Raw genomic sequence first — 25,525 nt, 5'->3', positions numbered from 1 at the left:
GGAGTTTGAATTCAGAGATGTTAGATCTCAAAATCCATACTCTTTCTGCTGCTCCTCAGTACCTGATCATTAAGTACTTATGGTGTTTAATTAAATGATACATAAGTGCTGAAGGGACATGAAAATTAAGGGGAGGATGAGAATGAGAGTAATTTTAAGAGGCTTCTTGGAGGAGGTGATCCCATTCCTGAGTGGGTGCCAAGGTACAGAGAATTAAAAAAAATTTTTTTTTTGTCTTGTTCTCAAAGGGATTTAAAGTGACAGGAAGAGATCAGACAGAGTGAGAGACTGTACCTTTTTCTTTTCTTGTGGTTTGGTCCTGACTCTAGCCCAATATTTCCCACAGGTATATTGCTGTAAATTACTCCCCAGCAGTTCATTCAGTCATCCAAAAACAAACAAACAAAACCACTAAAAGAGTTTGCATTGAATTTACATACAAACCACTAGCAGAGTTTAATAGTCTGGTGTAGACAAGCACCTTGACAATTCATTAGTGTTTCCTTAGAAAGAAGGTATTATAGAACAGGGGTTTGAAAGCCTGCAAAGTCCCACTGTCTGGTTCATATCTTTACCAGCTGTATGACCTCGGTCAAGGTATTTAACCTCTGAATCTCAGTTACTTCATCTATAAAATGAATATGAAAATGGAACCTCTGTGAGAAAGTTGTTATAAGAATTAGCACAGTGCCTAGCACATCCTGTCTCAGCAAATGGCAACCGGTCATTATTTCTGCTTGGTACTGGGGGAAATGTGAATCATAGAGGAGGAAGCATTTGAGCTGAATTCTGAATGGTAAGTAGCAACTAATTCAGCAGGGCAGGGGATAAGGTTGTTCCAGGCAGAGGGAACAGCATAAGTAAAGCACACAGACTTTGAGGAACACAATGTTTGGTGCATAGGGAGTAGGCCAGGGTGGTCAGAGCCTGGGGAGAAAAGAATAGAGAGGAGTAGCAAGAGCTTAAGGCAATGAGACTATTAGGTTAGAAAACCAGGGATAAGTTTAACATCCTGGCATCCTGGGAGTCAGTATAGCACAGGGGTTAAATTCCCAGTGCCAACATTTGCTAACGTGGGCAGGTTCTTAACCTCTCTTTGCCTCAGTTTCTTTGTCTTACCTAAAGGAACTAGTTGTGAGGATCGATGACTTAATGCATGAAAAACACTTGTCATAGTGCCTGATATTTAGTATGTACTCAATTCATGTTAGCAATTATTATTATTTGATTACAATTATTATTACTATTTATCCTGACTCCTTAGAGCTAGAAGGGACCCTAAAAGTCATCTAGTCTAATATCCCTATTTTAAAGATGGAGAATCCAAGCCTGGGGTTGACAGTATTCATAAGCTCACAAAGCAAGTTAGTGATTAAACCATAACCAGGCCTCCTAACTCCCAGTCTGAGCTGTGGGGCTCCCTTACCAATGTCAGGCTGCCTCTGACAGCTTTCTCCTCCCTCCTCAGATGGTTGTCCCCTCTCCCTTATAAATAAATTCAAGGTGTTTGCTTTGTGGAACTGAGTCTTGGTCCTATTTTTAGAACACTCTGGCACCTGTATGCAAATGATCCTCAGGGACTTGTCTGCTATGGTGACTTGGGCCAACTCCCAAAAGAAAGCAGCTATGAGACCTAAGGGAAAGCACAGCCCAGGGCGGGATGGAGATCCTGGATGCCTGATTTCTCTTTCTAGCTAAGCCCCAAAAGTCCTGGGGAGTTCAATCTAATCTTTCACCTGCCCTGTATATGTTAACCCCTTGTGTCTCCATTTGGAAAGGAGTTCAGAAGTAGGCCCTAGGCCAGGCTCCAAGCTGAGGTTTTGGCTTTGAAATTTCATGTCAGAAGCTGTCCTGGGACCCAGAGCTGTGGACATTCATATCAGCTATGGTACTAGCTAAGGTTCTGGGGAGATATTTATTGCTTTCAGGAAAATAGTAGCAATGTGGGGGATTGGAGGGAGAAGACCACTTTAACAGATAACCCAATGGCTCTGCCCTGCAGAGCTGGAGAGACCTGGGTCTCATAAAATGACAAGAAGGAGGGGAGAGCAACAGATCAAACACTTGCCCTTGGCACTTGGCATAAGCAGCAGTGACCTGATCCTCAGTGGCCTTACCAGTTAGCACACACTGAGTGTCCTCCAGGTGACAGGCCCTATGTTGGACACACTGTATCTTCAGTGGCTCCTTGTTCTCTTCAGGACAGTGTCTAAGCACCTTGGCCTGATATTCAAGACCTTCATGATCTAGTTCCAGCTTCACTTCCTACTTCCTCTCTCACCTACTATTTTAAGTACTTTGTTTCAGAGAATCTAATATACTATCACTTGTAAGATACATCCTTATTTTAGAGATGCTAAAATGTGAAAAAGTGAAAATCTTAAAATCCATGAAATATGGTATTTTACACTCCAGTGAAAAAGGAACTGCTTATATCCTTCCCAGATGCTGTGCTGTTTCAGGCTTCCCATTTCTTTTTTAGCTGTTTATTATGGAAAATTTCAAACACATAACTCAATTCAAGTAGAAAGAATAAATAGTACATGGATTCTATCATCCAGCTGCAATAATGATCAATTTATGGTTGGTGGTCCATATTTTTCCTATATTTCCTTTTCCCTGGATTAGTTATAAGAATAGCAACTGCCAGTACTCACTAGAGATTTAGTTGTTTCCTTAATTATAGAAGTAATATATGCTCATTTTAAAAATATTTTGAAATTACAGCTGAGCATAAAAAAGAAAATATTACTAACATTTTGGTTGGTTTTTTTCCAGCTTCTTTTCTATGAATTTTTAACATATTTGAGATCAGATTATATATTCAATTTTATATCCTGCCTTTTTTTTAACTTAACACTATAACATAAGTATAACTAACATTGCTAGAAAATCTTTATGAATATGTTTTTAATGACTTCATTATACTTTATAGGGAGAATGAGCCATAACCATTCATTAATTCATTCATTCAACAATATTTATTGCACTTACTGTATGTCTGGCATTCTAAACACTGGTGAAAGAATGAGGCTCTGCCAGGTGAGGTGGCTCACACCTGTAATCTCAGCACTTTGGAAGGGCAAGGCAGGAGAATTGCTTGAGGCCAGGAATTCGAGACCAGCCTGAGCAACATAGTGAGACTCCATCTCTACAAAAGATTAAAAAAAAAAAAATTAGCCAGGCATGGTGGCATGTGCCTGTAGTCCTAGCTACTCAGGAGGCTCAGGCAGGAGGATTGCTTAAGCCCAGTAATTTGAAGCTGCAGTGAGCTATGATCCTGCCAGTCAACTCTACTCAACTCCAGCCTAGGCAACAGAATGAGACCCTATCTCCAACAAAAAAGATGAGGCTGTCTCAGTCTCCAGCCTCTCAAAGCTTAGTTTTCTCCGACTGTTTGACATTTAATTACTTTCTAATTTGGGGCTGTTATAAATAATGTTTCAGTAATCATCCATGTTTATAAAATTTTTCCTAGGTTTCTTATAATTTCCTTTAGACAGATTCTCAGTAATGAAATCCCTATTTTACTTTTACCTTTGTGAGCATTGAATATTATCTTAGTTTTAGCTTAGCTAAATCAAATAGGCAAAAAATGGTATCTCATCATTTCAAATTGCATTTCTCTGATTACTTATTGAATAATCATCTATGTATTAATTAACCATTTATTTTCTGCAAATTGTCTGTTTAAAAAGAGTCCTATTTTTATCACCTGCAATTTCTTAGCACAAGACTCAACTCTCTTCATTTCCTTTTACTTTCTGTGACCTGGGGATATATTAAGTATAATCTTGTTCCAAGCTTCTTTTTTTTCCTCCTGGCTCTCTCCCACCTCACTTCTCTCCCCACATCTTCCTGTCTTGAAGGGGAGTTGGGTGAGTCACATAAAGGGTATAGCAGCAGGTGGCAAATTAAGTGAATTGCCCAGAGAGACTTCTCAGGATTCTGTGAATTGTGCTGATGTCAATTTGGAAGCAAAAAGAGTGAAGAGGAAATGGATTGGCAACTCTGATGCTAAATTTGTCCTTGCCAAAACACTGGGGTAATATGGGTGAGGTTCATTCAGCAAGCTTCTTTAGAATACCTGCTATGTGCCCAGATATGTGTGGGGTGCTCATGAGGGCTTATTTGCTGGAGAAGACACAAATGAAATGGATCATAATTAATAATCAATCGTGTACATGTTGGAGGGCTTCAGAACAAGTGGAGATATCTAGTAGACAGCTGGAAATTTCCATCTGAAACTTGGAAGTCAGGGCCCAGGGGAGGAGTGCAGGAGACAGAGCAGGGGCAGGCAGAGATGAAGGGAGAGAACTGCTGAGGCAAGGTTTCACAGAAGCCAAGGAAAGAGGGTGTTTCAAGAAGAAGGGTGTGTGTTTGAGGGATGTTATCTCTATTATTTGTGGCAACAGAAATATTTAGGGCAGTATTATCCCCTCCTTCCCTCATTCATTCATTTCTTTGTTCATTCAATATGTTTGGAGTACCTGCCAGGTTTCAAGTATTGCTGTGGACATTGAGGGCACAGAAACCACAAGGCACAGCCCCTCCTCCACAGTCTAAATGAGAGAGAGAGATGGGAGTGGAAACAAATTCCTGATATAGGTGCTATGATCCGTTCATTCAAAGAATATTTATATGCCACATTCATTGAAGAACAATGAAAGGAAGCCATATGACTTCAGTTTACCTGCTTGAAGTAAAATGTACTACCTGTATCTTAGTGGAAATCATGGAAATCAGTAGCCACATCCATGAGAGTTTTTGAGTTTTGAGTTTTTGAGGGTTTTGTGTGAGAGACCAAAACCCAAAATAATACAGGGCACTCATCCCTCTGGCATCCATTTCTCATCTGTAAAATGAGGGAGTTGACCTTGTATGTACTTAGCATGGGATTTGTCCCACGACTGTGAGACTCCTTAGGGCAGGCATCACATGGGGCTTATTCACTGGCACAGCATAAGCTCAGTAAATACACGAGGAATCGATTACCCTCAAAAGGGTAATAGCTCTAATATTCTGAGCTCTGCCGTGGCTAAAATGAAGGCCCAAGTCCGTTCTGTGGGAGCCCAGAAGGAATGATGATGGATTTTGACACTGGATCCTGAAGGATTTCTCAGAATAGGTGCACTTTGACACAGACCTCAAAGGTTAGATGGAATTACAGAGGGCAGGGAAGTGCTTTCTAATCCTGGATCCTAGATTCCAATAATCCCTTTGCTGCCCTCTGCCCTCAAGGATCTAGGCAGTTACTAGCTATGTGTCATTGGAAAAATCAGTAGTGGCAATGATACATGGTGTGCTAGAAAGAGCACTGGATGTGGAGGCAGAATATTTGGATTTTAGTCCCAGACAAGCCAAAAAAGTAAGTAGCCATGTGACCTTGGGAAAGTCACTGAGTGTCCAGGTCTCAGTTTTCCTGTCTATAGAATAAAGGAGTCAAAATTGATGAGCTCTCAGACTGATTTCTTCTGGCTCTAAAATGTCATAGGGTCATCGTCAGGATCCAGTGAGATGATGTTACAAAATGATTGTAAACTGTAGGGTACTCTGTAATGTGGGCTACACCACTGAGGACAGATAGCTGTAACATTAAGCTAGCTGCAAAGGACCATTTTTACCACTCCTCCCTCCTCTGCTTCTCTCATCCTCCACTGAGCTGCTCTCTCCTTCCTGAAGAGCGCTCTCCTTCCAGTTTCCTCCCATTCCCATGGGACATAATGCCTCCAAGCTCCCAGCTGCTGCTAAATACAAAGGAGCCAAGCTGAGCTGCTGTGGATTGGAAGGTGGGGTGTGGGGAGAGCCAGCTTGAAAGCTCTAGTTACCTGCCTCCCTGGTGCTCATCATCCCCACCAACTAATCTGGCCTGGAGGGAGTGAATTGAAGAGAGAGAGGAGTCTGGCTGAGGGAGCAGGGATGGAGGCCTCCCCCCCCCGCCCAGATAACTTTCCACTCTTTGTGTGACGTCCTAATTTGTCACTGCTCTAGGCCTTCCTCTCTTTGTCTATAATTTGGAAAGTGTCCAGAAAAAGGAGGTGGTATGTATGATCTCACAGACCCTATTCCAACCAGCCCTGAAGTTCTAAATGAGTTTTTTCTACTCAGCACATAGTCAGCCCTTGAGTTTCATTCACTAGCATTCTTACTAAGTTCCTACTATATGTCAGATGATGGCCTAGGATTTAGCTAAATATGATTTGGTCTCTAGGTGGTCATAACCTGAAAGAAGAGACAGATAAAACCAGTAAGGCTGGCCGCAGTGGTTCACACCTATAACCCTAGCACTCTGGGAGGGCAAGGCAAGAGGATTGCTTGAGCTCAGGAATTCAAGACCAGCCTAAGCAGAAGCGAGACCCCCTTCTCTGCTAAATGTAGAAAAATTAGCTGGGCATTGTGTTATGTACCTATAATCCTAGCTTCTTGGGAGACTGAGGCAGGAGTATTGCTGGAACCCAGGAGTTTGAGGTTGCAGTGAGCTATGATGATGCCACTGCATTCTACCCAGGATGACAGAGCAAGAAGATTTGTCTCAAAAAAATAAAGACAAAAAAGCACCACCTCCCACAGGTAACTATAATAAATGTGATATGTACAATGATATAATGCCAAACCATTAAAAGGCAGGAAAGGAAGTTACTTTGTGGAGGCAAAGGAGGTCAGAGAAAACCAGAGAGGATGTGACCTTTGAATAAGATTGTAAATTATAAAAGGGAAGAAACTTCCAGGCCAGGATCAGCATATGCAAAAGCCCAGGGGTATGAAGGAGCAGTGTGGTTGGGAAACCACTGGTAGTTAGGCAACACTGGAGCTCATTGGTTCAGTCAAGGAATGAGAGAGAAAGAACTAGAAGGAAGGCCTGAGCTAGATCCTGAAAAGTCTGTATCTAATGAGAAGCTTGGACTCCATCATGTGGGCTATGGGAACCCAGGGAAGCGATGTAGACATAGAGAGTAATAATGAGATTTCAATTTTAGAAAGAACCATCTGACATACTGTGTGCTCCATCCAAAATGTTGCAGACACACAGTATATCCATCCTTTCAACAAGTATTAATATTTATCGGAACACTCTAGCACTATGTTCCAGGTGCTGTGCCAGGCACTGGAGACACAATAGTAAGTAGAACCAGACATCCTGTTCTTATGGCACTTGCAGTTTGGCAGGAGAGACAGACCTTAATCAAATAATTACACAACTAAATACAAAATTACAGAGGGGATGAGAGCTACCAAGGAGAAGCACATGGTGCCAGGAAAGCATATAATTGGAGCATTTGACTTTGCCAGGATGGTCAGAGAAGCTTCTCTGCTGAGCTGTGCTCTGAAAGAAAGATGTTACCTTAAGGAAAGGCACTATTTTAGAAGGCTCTATGGGGATGGGCCTCTCCTGCTTCAGAACTTCCGTCCAACTCCTATGTACCTTCTACAGTAAACAGACACTGTAGACTTTAAGCAAGTAGAATCAGTGCCAAGGGAAGATTTGAAAGAAAATAAAGAAGGTAAACCCTTTAGCCACTTTAGATATTTGAACACAGCAGTACTACTCCCCTGAGAGCAAAACATCTTCCTTCCTCAGTTGGTTCCCTTCACTGTTCTGGTCATTCTGGCAATTGTCAAGGTCCCTGTGACAAGTGATTTAAAATATCAGTGATGTAGCCTTGTGAAAAGAGCACTGGTCTCTTAGAGACAGAAAACCTGGATTAATTTAAGCCCCTTTTCATCATTCCTTATCTTTTACCTCTTCAATCCTCAGTAGCCCCTTTTGTAGAATAGAGATATTGGTCTTTCTCTCACAGGTTTCTCTAAGAATTAACTGAGATAATAAGAAAAAAACTTTGTAAACTCTAAGAGTTTAATAAACATAAGGATTTAAATATTTGGAAGTCTGCCACATGAGTGAAGAATTAGATTTATTCTTTGTGTCTCCAGAGGACAGAGTTAAATCAATGGATAGAAATTACCACATGTAGATTTCAGCTCAACAAAAGGAAGAAATCTTCTAACAGGCAGAACTATGCATCCATGGAATGGCTGCCTTGTAAAGTGATGGGTGTCCAACGTTGGAAACACTCAAATACAAGTATGCTGTGGAAGGGATTCATATTTTGATTGAGAGCGTGGATTGAATAACTTCTAAGATTTTCTTTTAACTCTAGAATTCCATAATCTGATGGTCAAGACAAGCGGAGAAGCTGGGTGAGGACACATGTGGCAGAGAGTGTTGCATGAACAGAAATATGGAGCAGAAATGAGTATGGCATGTATGAGTGACCATGAGGAAATGCCACACAGAAATGAAGGGTCTGTGCTGGATTGAATATTAGTTGGGCACCTGTGGACCAGAACATGTGATTTCATGTAAGCTTTGAAATGAAAGCTGGGGCTGAGGAGAAGGATCTAGAATCCTTTAGGCTGTACTGAAAAATGCATTGGTCGAAAGATAGAATTTGAATTCTAACGCTGCCTCCGTATAGCTTACGACTATAGCAATTTAGTTGACTTCTAAGACCCTCTGTTAATTCCTAAAATGGAGACTCAAATTTGTTCTGCTTCAGACTGATGTAACAATTAAGATGAATAATGTAAAAGGGAATCCTGGAAAGAGCACATGCTTTAGAATCAGACAGACCCAGGTTTGAATCTCAGTCTGCAGTGAACTGGCTGCAAGATCTTAGGCAAGTTATTTAACTTTTACTCATCTGTAAACAGAGGTAGTAGTATTTTAGAAGGCTATTTTGAAAATTAAATAAAATAGGAAAAGTGCTTAGCACGTGCCTGGCACATAGCAACAGTTTTGCTGCTATAAATAATAAATGAATCTCATATACAAAGCACAAAGTGCCTGGCACATAGTAGGTGTTCAGTTGACATTAGTCCCCTTCCTTCTTGCCCGTGTGTCTGTCTGCCACACTGGCTGGGCTGTGGGAGGCAGGGCAGAGGCTTGCTCCTGCTGTTCTCTGGCACAATGCTCTGCTGATATGAACAGCTCAATGAATGTCTGCTGCATAAAAGTGAATTGATTGCTCTTGATGGCATGGTCTCCTGCCTCAAGTAGCCAGTGAGTCATTCCTCTTTCTTTCTCCTTCCTGTCTCTTCTTTGGTTCTATTTCTGACTTTCATCAGTGGGAGGGGAATCAATGTTCGTCAATGTGATTTTTAAAAATAAAAGATAGAGGGAGGTTCAGAAGCAATTCTCTGGGCTACTTTCCATTGAGCACAGGATAGTGAGAGCTGGATGGTTGTGCTTCCAACCTTGCTTTTCTTTAAGTGAAATAATGACAACCATATCAACAGTAAAAACAACACCTACTATGAGCTTTATTTAGCACCTACCATGTGCTCAGTGCCCTGACAGGCTCTACCCATTCATTACCTATAATTCTCACACAACCACTTCAAAGTTGGTATTATTATCACCACTTCACAGATGTGGAAACTAAGGTTTAATAATTTTTTTTTTTTTTTTTTTTTGAGACAAAGTCTCACTCTGTCACCTGGCTAGCATGCAGTGGCATCATCATAGCTCATTGCAACATCAAACTCCTGGCTTCAAGCGATCCTCACACTTCAGCCTCCTGAGTAGCTAGCTGGGACTATGGGCACGCACCACCATGCCCAGCTAATTTTTCTGTTTTTTATAGAGACGGGGTCTCGCTCTTGCTCAGGCTCAAACTCCTGAGCTCAAGCAATCCTGCCTCGGCCTCCCAAAATGCTAGCATTGCAGACGTGAGCCACCACGCTTGTTCCATATTGCTACTCTTTAAGAGAAATATCATATTGAGACTCTGGCTGGTGGCAGCTCTGGGCCAGTTTGAATGGATACGAAAGGGACACATGGCATGAGATCCATCCACTCCAGCTGGGCAGATCCTGGGAAGCTGGCCTTGCTCTAGAGGCTGACCCTGGAAGTGCAAAAACAATAACCGATGCCTATACAACATTTACTATGCACCAGGAACTGTTTGAAGCATTTTACTTATAATAACTTTCTTAATCCTCACAAAACTCTATGAAGTATGTACAGGCATATGTTGGAGATATTGCAGGTTCAGTTCCAGATCACTGCCATAAAGTGAATCTTGCCATAAAGCAAGTTACATGAATGTTTTGGTTTCTCAGTACATATAAAAGTCATGTTTACACTATACTATATAGTCTATTAAGTGTGCAATAACATTCTGTCTAAAAAACAATATACATATATTAATTTAAAAATACCTTATTGCTAAAAATGCTAATGATAATCTGAGCCTTTAATGAGTCATAATCTTTTTGCTGGTGGAGGTCCTGCCTTGATGTTGATGGCTGCTGATTGATCAGGGTGGAGGTTGCTGGAGGTTGGGGTGGCTGTGGAAATCTTTCTTTCTTTTTTTTCTTTTTTCTTTTTTGAAACAGGGTCTCACTCTGTTGCCTGGGCTAGAGTGCAGTGGCATCATCCTAGCTCACCACAACCTCAAATTCCTGGGCTCAAGTGATCCTCCTGCCTCAGCCTCCCAAAGCGCTGGGATTACAGGTGTGAGCCAATGAGCCCAGCGTGTCGCAATTTTTTAAAATAAGACAACAATGAAGTTCACTGCATCGATTGACTCTTCATTCCACAAAAGATTTTTCTGTACCATGCAAAGTCATTAGATAGCATTTTACTCATGGTAGAACTTCATTCAAATTGAAGTCAATCCTCTCAAACCCTGCCACTGCCATAATATTCTAAATCCTTTGTTGTCATTTCAATGATGTTCATAGGATCTTCACCAGGAGTAGGTTCCATCTCAAACCATGTTCTTTGCTCATCCATGAGAAGCAACTTCTCATCCATTCATGAGATTGGGACAATTTATTCCCATCTTCAGGCTCCATTTCTAATTCTAGTTCTCTTGCTATTTCTGCCACATCTGCATTTACTTTCTCCATTAAAGTCTTGAACCCCTCAAAGGCATCTATGATTCCAAAGTTTGGAATCAAGTTACTCCAAACTCTTATTAATGTTGATATTTTGACCTCCTCCCATGAATCACAAGTGTTCTTAATGGCATCTGGAATGGTGAAAACTTCCCAGGTTTTTAGTTTACTTTGCCTAGATCCAAATAATAAGACTTGAAAGTCAAAATTACTCCTTGATTCATGGGCTACAGAATGGATGTTTTGTTAGCAGGCATGGAAATAGCACTCATCTCCTTGTACATCTGTATCAAGGCTCTTCTTGGGTAATGAGGTACATTGTCAATGAGCAGTGAGCAGTAATATTTTGAAAGGAATTTTGTATGTGTGTGTGTGCAACTGGTCTTAACATTGGGCTTAAAATATTCAGTAAACTATGCTGTAAACAGATGTGCTATCATCCATGCTTTGTTGTTCCATTTCTAGAGCACAGGCAGATTAGATTTAGCATAATTCTTAAGGGCCCTAGGATTTTCAGAATGTTAAATGAGCTTTGGCTTCAACTTAAAATCACTGGCTGCATTAGCCCTACTTACTCATTCATGAGCTGGAGAAAACTGTATTTGTCAGAACTCTTAGGGAGAATTGCTATTTGTTGTCAGAAGAAATATTCTGATAAGCTGATTGAGATAAAGAGTAAGATATTCAAAGACCGTTTTTAATGACTGGGAGATGGTGACTCATATGTTCTCCAAGGACTGTGGCTACCTTAAATGCAAGTTTTGTTTTGCTGAGTAAGGTTGTGCAAGTCTGGGCAGAGCTGAATTGCTGAGGACATGGAGAAGCTGAGCCCTGACAGAAACATAACTGTTATTTTTAATTTTTGTCCCTTCACATCTAATTAGTCACTATGCCCTATCATTTTACTTCTTAAATACCTTACTGAATCTGTTCCTGTTCTATCCTTTTGCTACCACTCTAGTTCATATCCTTATCTGGTCTCATCTATACCACTGCAAAGATCTTTTAACCATCCTTTCTACCTCCCGTCTCTTTTCTTTCTTTCTTTCTTTTTTTTTTTTTTTTTGAGACAGAGTCTTGCTTTGTTGCCCAGGCTAGAGTGAGTGTCTTGGAATCAGCCTCCCTCACAGCAACCTCAAACTCCTGGGCTCAAGCAATCCTTCTGTCTCAGCCTCCCGAGTAGCTGGGACTACAGGCATGCGCCACCATACCCGGCTAATTTTTTGTATATATATTTTTAGTTGGCCAATTAATTTATTTCTATTTATAGTAGAGACGGGGTCTCACTCTTGCTCAGGCTGGTTTTGAACTCCTGACCTCAAGCAATCCCCCTGCCTCGGCCTCCCAGAGTGCTAGGATTACAGGCGTGAGCCACCGCGCCTGGCTCTTTTCCTTCTGATCCATTCTCTACACCACTGCCAGAGTGATCTTTCTAAAGCTCAGATCGAATTATGTTAATACCCTGCCTCAAAATCTTTGATCTTAAGAGATAGAATTCATACCCCATAGCATAGCATTCAGGGTACTTTCTGGCTTCATCACCTACCCATTTCCTACAATTTATTAAGTTATTCTGGAGTACTCACTGTCAAAAACTCTCACTTCTGCTAAAACATCTGTCCTTCATTTTTCTGCTTTGAAAACTCTTCTTTAGAAAAGTTATTCTCCTTATGTTGCCAAATAAGCCAGTCTTTAGGTGATGCTCCTGGGCTTGGTGCAGATTCCACCCATGGGAATCCTTGTGCTGTCTACCAGATATTTCTGATTCTCTTCGTAGTCATATTACAGTATTGTACTTTTTTATTTCTTGGAAGGTGGCTATGGGTATGTGACTTGCTTTGGCTAGTGAAATGGGAAAAGTAAAAGTTTTAAGAGCCAGTATAATTCTTTCCCTCTGTTAGCTGCTCTGTCAGTCTTTATTCTGCAATAAGGAAGACACAAAGCAGAGCACTAAGTCAGCCCTTAATGGATATGTAATAGTAGTGAAAATAAAACCCGTTGCTTAGGTTGAAATTTGGGGATTGTTTGTACCTGAAGAGCCCAGCCTATTCTAATGGATACACTATCTCTGCTTTGACATCTTCCATACCTACCCCAAACAACAATGTTTCTGCTTTACCTGAACTTGTGTGACACATTTTCTCTGTACCACTTATCTGGTACTGATGACATATTGCCTCATTTTGCTAATTATCAGTTTGCTGTTATGTCTTAGCCACCTCCACAACTCTACTACTGAGGCTTCCTGAGGGCAGGGATGGTACTTGTTTCATTTTTATATCACACATATCTTTCATGGCTGAGGCAGTATATTATAATGAGTGTAGGAGTCAGACAGATTTGTTTCGAATGAACCTTAGTTTCCTCATCTGTAAAATGAGAGTAACAGCATATACTCTACAGGGTTTTTTCTAAAGTTTGTGGATAACAGGTACAATGTATGTAAAAATAACAGCATGCTATACTTATTATTGTTCTCACTATTTACTTTTACTATCATTATAAATAGTTTTCAGTAGATGCTTGCAAATAAATCAGTCTTCCATTGATTGAGGTGTAGTGGTACATGCATTGGACTTGGAATCAGAAGTCCTGGATTTAAGGCCTAGCTTTTGTCACCAGCTTTGTTACTTTGGGAAAGTCACTTACCCTTTCTGCATTTTATTGCATTTTCAACTATAAAATGTGAATAGTAATGACTTACAGAGATTTTATAAAGTTTAAGTGAGATAATATGTGAGGAAATGTTTTATGCACCCTCACGCATCACACATTTTAAAACTGTTATGATGCAGAGAAGATTGGGTGATTCTCACTCTGTGGTTTTGTGCAGCCTCCAGTGTGCTCCAGTAACTTTGCTGTTGGGTTTGTCTTTGCTGCTTTCTTACATGTTTATCTTTCCAACTAGACTGTCAATTACTTGAGATCAAGAATTGTCTTAGTCACTTTTAAAAAAATGTTTCAATGTTAGTTTATTGTCCTTTGTATAAGAGTAATACATGCCCATTGTAGAGAAAATAAAGATAAATAAAAGCCCAGAAAAATCTTTGTCTCTTATTCAGATATAATCTCTATTAATATTTTGATGTGTTTTTTCCCAGTTTTCTTCTGGACATCTATAGTTACAAAACTGATATTATATCACACATGCAAGCATTGTTTCATGTCATTAGATATTCTTACATATATAAACTTACATAAAATTTTATTTTGGGGGGAGACAGAGTCTCATTCTGTTCCCCTGGGTAGAGTCTCACTCTGTTGCTCTAGGACAGAGTCTCACTCTGTTGCAGTGGCATCATCATAGCTCACAGCAACTTCAAACTACTAGGCTCAAGTTATCTTCTTGCCTCAGCCTCTTGAGTAGCTGGGACTACCAGCATGTGCCACCATACCTGGTTATTTTTCTATTTTAGTAGAGATAAGCTCTCACTCTTGCTCAGGCTGGTCTCGAACTCCTGAGCTCAAGCAGTCCTCCCATGTTGGCCTCCCAGAGTGCAGGATTATAGGCAAAAATTCTTACATTTTAATATCGTGAAAGGAATTTTTCTTATTGTTGAATATATAAATTGATAATACTTTTTATGTCTAAATCAAGCTGTAACAAACATTTTTATGCATACATATTTGTCTGATTTTCTATTTTTATAAGAGAAAATTTTAGAAGGAATATTTCTGGATCAAAGAGTATGCTCTTGAGAATTCTATTAATAAATTGATTTCCAGAAACTTTGAACCAAATTCCACTCCCACAAGCAAGGTGTGAGGTTGTGTATCTCATTGCGTATCCTCATCTATAATGGAAATTATTATTAAAAATAAATATAAAACTTTTTTTTTTTTGAGACAGAATCTTACTCTGTTCCCTGGGCTAGAGTTCAATAGCATCATCATAGATCACTGCAACCTGGAACTCCTGGGCTCAAGTGATCCTCCTGCCTCAGCCTCCTGAGTAGCTGGGACTACAGGTTGCGCCACTATGCCTGGCTAATTTTTTCTATTTTTAGTAGAGATGGGGTCTCACTCTTACTCAGACTCATCTCCAACTCCTGATCTCAAGCAATACTTCCAACTTCAGGCTCCCAGAGTGCTAGGATTACAGGTGTGAGCTACTTCACTCGGCCGATAAAACTTTTATATAATAATGATCCACTTACATTTCTTCTATGACTTGTTTATACTTCTTGCCCATTTTTTCTATTGGGATTTAAATTATTTTCTTATTGATTTCCATGAGGTTTTAAAAACTACTTTATTCTAGTCACGAAACACAATACAAGACATATAATAGGTGCTCTTTACATATGCCTCAAATTTTTACTTAATTGCCTTGGGGACTTTTTAGGAACTAAAGCAGACTTTCTAAGAGATTGATTCTTTCTTTCCCCCTCCCCAGGACACAGCTGGGCAGGAGCGATACCGAACCATCACAACAGCCTATTACCGTGGGGCCATGGGCTTCATTCTGATGTATGACATCACCAATGAGGAATCCTTCAATGCTGTCCAAGACTGGTACGAGACTCATTCACTCATTTATTCATAGACTACTAGTGAAAACCTAACATGTGCTAGGCCCTGTGCTGTGTGCTAGGGAAACCCAGATGAATGAGACAGGGCTCCTGCCCTTAAGGAGCTCACAGTTGAGAGGCGAAGACAGATTAGTAAGCAGGCAATGAAAATACCATATGATAGGTGCAGTGATGAAGAGAGACATCTGGGCTGTGGGAACCCAGCAGAAGGATCTCTGACCCAGTTTAGCGAGTCAGGGAAGGTGCCCTGGAGTGACTGACACAGATGCTGCACTTTTTAAGATACATAGGAGTTAGCCCAAGGCATTAATGGATAAGAATGTTCCAGAAGAAGAATACAGATGTGCAAAGGCAAGAAGGTAGGAATGACACAAGTTGTGAAGGATTTTGTGTGCTGGCATAAGGAGTTTGGATTCTAACCCATGACATTTAAATGGAAACCAACAACTTTTAGGAAAACTACTCAAGCTAGGGGGGAGAATGCATCTACATACCGTGTTTCCCCGAAAATAAGACAGGGTCTTATATTTATTTTTCCTCAAGAAGACACCCTAGGGCTTATTTTCAGGGGATGTGTTATTTTCCCCTCAAAGCCTTAGCCTGCAGCACGCACAGGATGGCCGGGACCTGACAGAGGGAACCGACCTTGTTGGTGGGGCTGTCCACACCTTTCCCATCACCTCTGGGATAGTAGCTGTCATGATGGGGCAGATGAGAAGGGCTGCTCGTCTTCTTTACTGCTCTGTGAGGAAATGCATGGGTTGTGCAGATACGCTGCGTAGCCATGCCCATCACTAGGTCTTGTTTTTGGGGTAGGGCTTATATTGTGCAAATGCTTAGAAATCCTGCTAGGGCTTATTTTATGGGTCGGTCTTATTTTTGGGGAAACATGCTAGCACTTCTCTATAAAGTTTATTTCTGGGCTTGGGGGTCCAAGAGCACATCCAGTTCAAGTTCATAAAGGTTTAATATACAATGGAAATTAGTACCTCTGCACCCCAGAGGTACAACCTCTGAACAGCTGAAGTCTTCCTTCCTGGGGCATTACTCATGGGAGAAGGGAGCATGAGGGGAAGACAAATGAGAGGGAGGGGCCGGAAACCAGTGCCCTCCACCCAGATGAGGATGGCAGAAGGTGGATCTTCTGTGCGGTGGCTGTTCTTAGACTCAGAGAGGCTGAGCAAGCCAGGCACACAGCAGCAGTGTTGGCCAGTGCCAAGCTTGTCTCCTACTCCCTTTTGCCCGACAGCTATTCTTTGAGGACTTCCCTTCTCCCAAGGAACAGTGGCCATGAGTATGTGAAGCTTTGTTGGCAACTTGGAGCCTTGGCCTAGAGTGACCTGCAGGCTGCCTGCTGTACTCCCCTATTCTGACCAAGAGCCCAGGGTACCATTGGAGTGTCTGTCATTAATGGGGGTCTGTATTCTCCTTTTCTGCCTCTCCGTCATCCTCTTCTTCCTCCTTTCTCCCCCTTCCTTTGGAACTTTTTCCCTCTACCTTCCTTCTTTCTCCTTTCCTTCCTCTTTTTTCTCTTCACCTTTCCTTTACTCTCTCCAGCCATAATTTCCTCTCCCCCACCTTCTTTCATGCCCTCTCTCCCACCACACCCTCCTGCTGTGACATGCTCCTTCTCCAAGTTCTCCATACTGCTCCCTCCCTGTTGGCCTTGACCTCTTTCCTTTCTCCATCAGTCTTTCATTCTGCCTCAGGAACACAGTGACTTTAACACCTGATGACAATTCCTCCAAGAATAACCTGAGCAGTTTGCTAATCTGGGAGCTGTGAGGGAATGGGGTGGGAGGAGGGAGGAAGATGAAAGGAAGAGTAGTATGTGGAGATAAGGGAGTTGGCTCCAGTTACCTGCCTTGACTGTGAAGACCTGGTGTCCATCTTTCCCAAGCTCTAGCCTTTGGGTTTAGCCTCTGGGCAACTTGGTCCCAGCTTAACCCCTACCTCTCGTGCAAACTCCAGAACCCAGAAAGGGGCCTGGCTCTCTATGGGCCCACAACAAATGGTAGTTGAGTGAATTCCATCCTTTGAATGACTTCTCATCATAGATGAGAAGGTTGGTGGTGAGATCAGCTGGTCAGTAATAAGTCCACATTGCAGTTAGGGTTGAGTTAGATTGAGTATCAGTCAGGGTAGGGTCAGATTCAAGATCTACTTCAGGATTAACCATTCCTGGCTCATTCATTCATCAGACATTCACTGACAGCTTCTCTGCTCTGTGCTCTTTACTGGGTATTGGCATCCCAAAGATGGATAGGCTGCCTGTCCCTGTCCTTAGGGAGACACAGATAAATTCAGCCAAGTGTAATATGTGTGAATGTTCAGGGGGCCAAAAGAGGAAGTAATTATTTCGACCTGATGAGGTAGTTGAGGACAGAGTTAGGCCCATCCTCACAAAGATGTCTCCAAAATGTAAGAGTCCTATTTTATTCCTTCTGTTAAAATTTTGTTTTTAAATATAGAAGTAATAAATGCTCACTTTCAAAAATTCAAAAAGTACAAACATTTGAAAAGTATTTTTAAAAAGTCTCATAATCATCCTATGTGAAAGAAACCACTGCTGACACTGTTTTCTACAAATAATCACGATCTAAGGCTTCAGTGGAGGTTTATGCGTCACAGAGGAGGTGGAGGCTAGCTAGATCTAGAGAAGGTTGAGGAGGCTCCTACAAGGCATTGCGGATTAGATTGGGCCTTGGAGGGTGAGTTAGTTGTGGGGAAGGGATTCCCAGTATAGGCAAAGGCACAAGCCATGGAAGAGCTTTGGGGTAATGAGTGGCAAGGTTTGTGAGGCAGAAGGAAGGGTAATGAGGCTGGAGGGACAGGACATGAATAGTCTTGAACTGAGGAATCTAGACTTGATCACGTAGCTAGTTGGGGGCCAGAGAAGCCTTTTAAGAAAGGACACATTATGATCAGATACATGTTTTAGAAAGAGCACTCTGCCCATGGAGGAGAGGGATGGCCAGACACATTGGAGGCAGGGGAGGTTTGCAACCAGGGCTTAGGGGTCAGCATCTGTGACAACCAGCAGGGGCAGCTGTCTGTCTGTCCTCAGTTGAACTAATTGGCAGTAACTTGGATGTTGCTGGCCCTGTGGGAGAGAAACCATTTCTTTTTCTTTCTTCTTCTTCTTTCTTTCTTTATTTATTTTGAGACAGGGTCTTGCTTTGTTGCCCAGGCTAGAGTGCTATGGCATCAGCATAGCTCACAGCAACCTCAAACTCCTGGGCTCAAACTCCTCCTGCCTCAGCCTCCCAGGTAGCTGGGACAAGTGTGTGCCATTGTACCCAGCTAATTTTTTCTATTTTTTCAGTAGAGACAGGGTCTCACTCTTGCTCATCCTGGTCTTGAACTTCTGAGCTCAAGCAGTCTTCCCACCTCAGCCTCCCAAATTGCTAGGATTACAAATGTGAGCCACCATGTCCATCTGAGAAACCATTTCTTTGAACTTCATAGTTCTCTTTCTGACCAAGAAGGTGTGTGCCTTAGTCAGTTTGGGCTGCTATAACAAAAATATCATAGAATGAGTGGCTTAAATGACAAACATTTATTTCTCACAGTTCTGGAGCTAGGAAGTCCAAGAGCAATACTCCAGCAGCTCCAGTATCTGGAGATAGCACCTTCTTGTTGTATCCTCACATGGCCAAGATAGAAAGAGAGCTCTAGTCTCTTTTCTCTTATAAGGACACCAATCCCATTAATTAGGGCTCTATCCTCATGACATAATTACCTCCCAAAAGCTCCACCTCCAAATACCGTCACATCAAAGATTAGGCTTCAATGTGTGAATCATGGGGAGGAGAAACAGCATTCAGTCTATAGACATTCAGTGTGATTAACATATATCTCTCTGTCTCTTTTTAGGGCTACTCAGATCAAGACCTACTCCTGGGACAATGCACAGGTTATTCTGGTGGGGAACAAGTGTGACATGGAAGAAGAGAGGGTTGTTCCCACTGAGAAGGGCCAGCTTCTCGCAGAACAGCTTGGTATGTACATGACACGTGTGTACATGTGGGCATGTGCACATGTGTGCATGGGACTGGAGCAAATAGAGGGGACAAGTGCGTGTTTGTATTTGTGACATTAGGGTATGTTGTGATTGTGGATTATTCACCTGTGTGCATAATTACTCGCTCTTTCCACAAAGGACTTGAGGTGTCATAAAAATCATCATAGTTCAGCAATAAAAAAAATAAGTGAGAAAATTGGAGTAAATAGAAAGCAAGATGAGAGGAAAATAAGAGGAAACCACAGTGACATAAGTATATGTGTCATAAATTCTTAGGTACTTGCAAGAAGTGGGTACAGATATTGCCTTTGAGCTTCCTAGCAACCATTGCAAAGAAGGAAACATACTCAGTTACACGATTCAGAGTATATAAAACAAAGTATATAAAAACAAAGCCATTATTTCAGAGAAGCACTGCTCTTCATTGCCAACTATAGAGCAGACTGTATGCTGAATGTAACCATGTCCTTAATATCAAACATCCTTGCAGCAACCACAATACTGGATATTATATGCTGTTTCTTACAGTTTGTCTTAATACAAACTGATGCTTCTCACCAAAATACAATTCACAGCAAAAGTTATTGTATGAAGGGGAAAAATCATGTGGTACAAATGTGCAGTTTTGATGTTCTGACTTTTTCCAAGGTTAAAGCATTTTGATCCCTGTGTTCCATTGAGGGCCAGGTGCTCAGGCATGTCTCAGTGGTCCTAGAGCAGGACCTCTACCTACTTTTGCTTTAAAAAGCAGCTTTTATTTTATTTTATATATTGGGGTTCAATATAAGATTGCCTTACAGAAAGAGTTCCATGTCTATAGAAAGTTTGAAATCCTCTAGAATAGAGATTAGCTTAGCTTTTAGCCAGTCTCCTTAACTATGTCTCACATCCTAAGTGTTGTCAGTATTGAGGAGTAGAGAGTTTAAAGTTATATTCTCTGAAGTATAACAGTTTCTGAAGTGCAGATATTTAGGCTTATAGGTGGGTAAACTGTGTAATATACAAGTGTGAATTGTGTGTTGTATATATTTGTATTATGTGTGTTATGAGTATGTGTGTGTGTCCTATACTTCTTTCTCCCCATTTCTATTCCCCAAAGTGGCCGGGACTAGAAATCAGCAAACTATAAGTGCTTAGTAACTAGGGAGGTTGGATCATCTTGAGTCTCACTATTCCTATTATATCATAGAGGTTCTCAGAGTCCAGAAAGTGTCTCCACTTGGTTCACAGAACAATAAGCATGTGGTGAAGCCCACACTTGGTTAACTTCAGGCTATCTCTGTTTGCCCTCAACCCGTAGTCCCCAGGGGGACTCCCATCCCTCTCCCTGGACTGACTATATCCCATGTACTTAGAATGCTCTCTTCTACTCCCCACCTTCTACCCCCATCCAGCTGATGGACATCCACTCAGCTTTCAAAACAGCTCAAGCTTCATATCTTCTATCAAGCCTTTCCTGGTCCCCAGAACTCTTTGTGTCCCACTTCATGTACCCTATACATGTAATAGTCACTGTACCCATCACACTTGGGGGTACACACATTTACTTGTCTATCTCCGGAAAGCTCCTTGAGGACAGGAAATAAGTCTTGGTTTTCTTTGTACCCACAGTGCCTAGCATACTATCTGGCACTGAGTAAACATGCAAAAACAGGTTTTGATTAAATTTTATGATGTCAAGTGTTTAGCTACTTCATTTTATTGTCTAATGAAGACTTCCTGGGCACTACCTACTGTGCTATGACATAGGATACATTTCCTGGTCTGAAGAAGTTCCATCCAGTGAAAGAATAGACAGACACAGCAATAGCCCACATGATCAGGGCTGTGACCAAGCGGTGTCCCAGGGGTTGGGGGAACATAAAAGAGGCACCTGGTTCAGTTGTGGTCAGAAAACATAATGCCCAAGTGGAGTCTTGAAAACAAGCAGGAACAACCATGTAAGGAAGAGAGGCAATGACTTTCCAGGCAAGGGGCATAACACTGGCAAAGGCAAGGAACAGCCCTGTGGTTCAGGGAACCATAAATCACTGGATGGTGTGAGACTGGAGTAGTGTTGCCCAGAGAGAGAGACTCATGCCATTGAAATTGTGCAAGGTGATTCTATGTATTTATTTTGATGTGTATTAGAAAAAATGTATATAATCATCATGTCAAGACCTTAGAGGTAAATAAGACTAAGGTTTTTAAAGGTGAGTTAGTTTTATATTAGGAAAAAATATAACTAGCATGCCAAGTCCTTGTGACTAGGATTTTTTTTAAAGGCAAGTTGGTTGAACATTTATTAGGTGCTTACCATGAGTCGGGCACTATTGTAAGTGTTTTAAAGTACTAGTCATTTAATTTAATCCCCCTAAGACCCGAGATATATACTTTTCTTATCTCTACATTTTGTGGGGTCTTTTTTAACAGATTAGAAAAGGGAGGCACAGAGAAGTTAAGTAACTTCCTCACGTCACACAGCTAGTAAGAGGGTAGAGCCAGGATTTGAACTCAAGCAGTAGTCTGGCTTCAGAGCCTGTGCTCCTAACCACTTTACTATATAGCAAATATGGTAGGTAATAAGAGCAGATACTATGAAATATTTAGCATTAATTATCTCATTTAATTCTTTCTATAGTCCTTCAAGGTGGATACTATAGGGCATGTCTAATACTCTGAAAAATGAAGTTCAGAGAGGTTAAATAACTTGCTCAAGCTTATACCATTAGGAAGGTAGTCAGTATAGACCAAATTTGTGTAGAAACACAGAGAAAAACGAGATTAAACCTTAGTGCAGAATTTAGGGAGGCACTTGAAGAAGACTTGATGAATTGGTCAGCTCTGGGCGGGTCAAGGAAACCCATCTCTGTCTAATACAACTTCCTGAGCTTTCCTGTATTGATTACCAAAACTTGCCTATTTGCATGTTTATCTCTCCTTGTAGGCCTCAAGAACAGGGATTATGTCTGATTTGTTTCATTATCCCAAGCATCCAGCATAGGGTAGATATTCATTAATACATTTTAGTTATTCAGTGAAAAAAAATTATTGAGCACGTACTCTGAGCCAAGTTCTTTCCTGGCACTTAGGATCTAATTAACAGTGAACAAACAGCTGTGATCCTTATTGTCAAGAAATTAATGGAACTAATGGGGAAATAGATATTAAACAAATACTTATATAAATAAATATATAATTAAAAATTGTGCAAATGGACAAATTGTATGGTGTGTGAATTACATCTCAGTAAAGCTTTTTAAATTGTGATAAGTTCTGCATGAGTTAGGACTCTTGTTATTACAAGTGATAAAATCCCAAATCAAAGTAGTTTTAATAAAAAACTAGAATTTATTAGCTCATGTAACTGGGAAATCCACTAGTCCCGGGTCTCAATTGCCTTCTCCATTTCTCAGCTTTACTCATTTCCTCAGCCTCCTTCTATAGCCAGATTCCCTGCATGGGGAGTTAGATGGGTGATGGCAGCTCCAGATTCTTAGCTTCCTAATTTCTGCAAAAAAGAGGCCTTCTCAGCCCGGCGCAGTGGCTGTAATCCTAGCACTCTGGGAGGCTGAGGTGGGCAGATGGTTTGAGCTTAGGAGTTTGAGACCAGCCTGACCCAGTCTCTACTTAAAAATAGAAAGAAATTAGCTGGACAACTAAAAATATATAGAAAAAATTATCTGGGTATGGTTGTGCATGCCTATAGTCACAGCTACTCGAGGCAGTAGGATTGCTTGAGCCCAGGAGTTTAAGGTTGCTGTGAGCTAGGCTGATGCCACGGCACCCTAGCCTCAGCAACAGAGTGAGACTCTGTCCCAGAAACAAACAAACAAAAAAGGCCTTCTCTCTCTCTCTTAACCACCATATATCAATGCCAGAGAAGACTATGATTGGTCATCTGTGAGTCACATGCCTATCTCAGTGGCTGGGGAAGCAAATATGGTAATTTATAGTCCCACTATAACTGTTTAAAATGGTGGTCCCCTAAAGGAAGGAATAGTGGGCAGATAAAACTAACATAAATCTACCACAAGTGCTATGAAGAAAGTGAAAAAGAGAAAACTAATTTTAGTCTGGTGAGTCAAGGTCTTGTGAGAAAGTAACACATAAGCTGAGAACTAAAGGATACGAAAAAGTTAGCCAGGCAAAGAGTGGAGTGTGGGGATGGCAGTGTTCCACTTCAAGAACAGTCTGAATGTGGGTTAGAGCTTGAAACACTCATGAGATTGAAAGAAGGCTATGCCACAGAGACTAAAGAATCACGGGGAGAGTAGTGTGCGATGAAGGTGACAGACAGGCAGAGGTCAGATCATGTAGGATTTTGCAAGGATATGATTAGATCTAGGAACAGTGAAAGAGGATGCTCAGCCTTCCTCACCCTCACTCCAGTGCCTATCCCTCTGCTATCCCAGGTTTTAAGTCAGTTTCAATGGTCTGTTTGCCAGTGCAGTAGTGTCATTCTCTGCTTTATGGGATTCCCCCCTCAGTACTCCTTTTCTTTTAGCCTTTCTTAGCTTACTCCACCAAGACTATCAATATGGCCAGCAACTAGCATTTATTAAAGCTGTGAGTAGCAGCAGGACTTCTACATCCTCAGAGTTCTTGGGATCTAGGTGAGATCACATAGATGCTGAAACAGGTGCATCTTTGGGAGGGCAGAGGAGTTTTAGGGACTCCTATTTCAGGACAGATGACATTTTAGGATCCTGCCTTCATGTGCTCCTCAAAAAGGGGCTTCTTAGCTGGGCATAGTGGCTCACATCTATAATCCTAGCACTCTGAGAAGCCAAGGTGGGAAGATTGCTTGAGCTCAGGAGTTCGAGACCAGCCTGAGCAAGAGCGAGACACTGTCTCTAATTAAAATAGGAAAAAAATTAGCCAGGTGTGGTGCTGCGCCTGTAGTTCCAGCTACTTGGGAGGCTGAGGCACAAGGATCACTTGAACCCAGTAGTTTGAGGTTGCAGTGAGCTAGTCTGACGCCACTGCATTCTAGCCTGGGCAACAGAGCAAGACTCTGTCTCAAAAAAAAAAAAAAAGGAAGGAAGGAAGGAAGGAAGGAAGGAAGGAAGGAAGGAAGGAAGGAAGGAAGGAAGGAAGGAAGGAAGGAAGGAAGGAAGGAAGGAAGGAAGGAAGGAAGGAAGGAAGGAAGGAAGGAAGGAAGGAAGGAAGGAAGGAGGAAGGAAGGAAGGAAGGAAGGAAGGAAGGAAGGAAGGAAGGAAGGAAGGAAGGAAGGAAGGAAATGGGTTTCTTGTCCCTTTCATGGATCTGACTGGGGATGGGTCTTGCCAGAGCCCAGAGAGGCTAGTAAAAGGGAAATGTGCTTCTGTCTATAAAGGAAGGAGAGACCATTTCAACATGTGGCTTTGAAATACACATATACCAGCATAGTGTATTGAGAAAAGCACCCCCAGACAAGTAGTTAGGAGAGTGAGGGTTTTATCCTGCTTCTACTACTACTTAATATGTGACCCTGAGCATCTTGTATCCTGTCTCTGGGTCTCAGTTTGCAAATTTGCAAAACAAAGGGTTTGATTAGTTGAGTGGCAAGGTCTATTTGGCTCTATCCCATTTTGATTCCATGATTTCAATTCAAGCAATTCCTAACTCATCATTCAGACTCCACAAACCCTTGTATGCTGCCTTGCTTATTTTAGGTGCTCAATAAATGTTTTTCGAATTGAGATGAACTATAGAAACTGGGCACTGTTGAGCCTGGTTGCAGAGAAACAAAGACCTAGTTTGCATTGATAATAACTAACGGTGACTTATAATTCACAATGTGTTTCCACAACAATTCTCTTATGATCTTCACTCTCACTCCTTGCCTGTAAGGCAACATTATCATCAACTATAGTAGTACAGTACCTGTATTGCTGTACAGTAGATTATCATCAGTGCAGTAGATCAGAGATTTTACTGATAAAGAAGCTAAGTCCAGATCACTTGTATTTTCTTGCATACAATGAACTGTGCCACACTTCTGTGTCTTAATTTTTTCACTTTAAGATTATGTAACTTTTCTAAGCCATGTAAGTAGTAGATGGCAGGCCCAGAACTCAAACTCAGCCTTTGGACTCAAAATTCT

At 41.4% G+C, this 25,525-nt stretch overlaps 1 protein-coding gene across 1 annotated transcript in view; it reads left to right on the top strand.

Moving 5' to 3' along the window:
- Positions 1 to 25,525, top strand: part of RAB3B (RAB3B, member RAS oncogene family) — a 63,068-nt gene that overhangs the window by 27,941 nt on the left and 9,602 nt on the right. The window contains exons 3-4 of the mRNA XM_020289421.2: positions 15,299 to 15,417; positions 19,311 to 19,435. Coding sequence (XP_020145010.1) covers positions 15,299 to 15,417; positions 19,311 to 19,435 — 244 coding nt within the window. The remainder of the gene's footprint in view (positions 1 to 15,298; positions 15,418 to 19,310; positions 19,436 to 25,525) is intronic.

This window comes from Microcebus murinus, chromosome 2, assembly GCF_040939455.1.
Source record: "Microcebus murinus isolate Inina chromosome 2, M.murinus_Inina_mat1.0, whole genome shotgun sequence".
In the NCBI taxonomy this organism is placed as follows: Eukaryota; Metazoa; Chordata; class Mammalia; order Primates; family Cheirogaleidae; genus Microcebus; species Microcebus murinus.
This window is presented reverse-complemented; position numbering and strand designations above follow the sequence as displayed.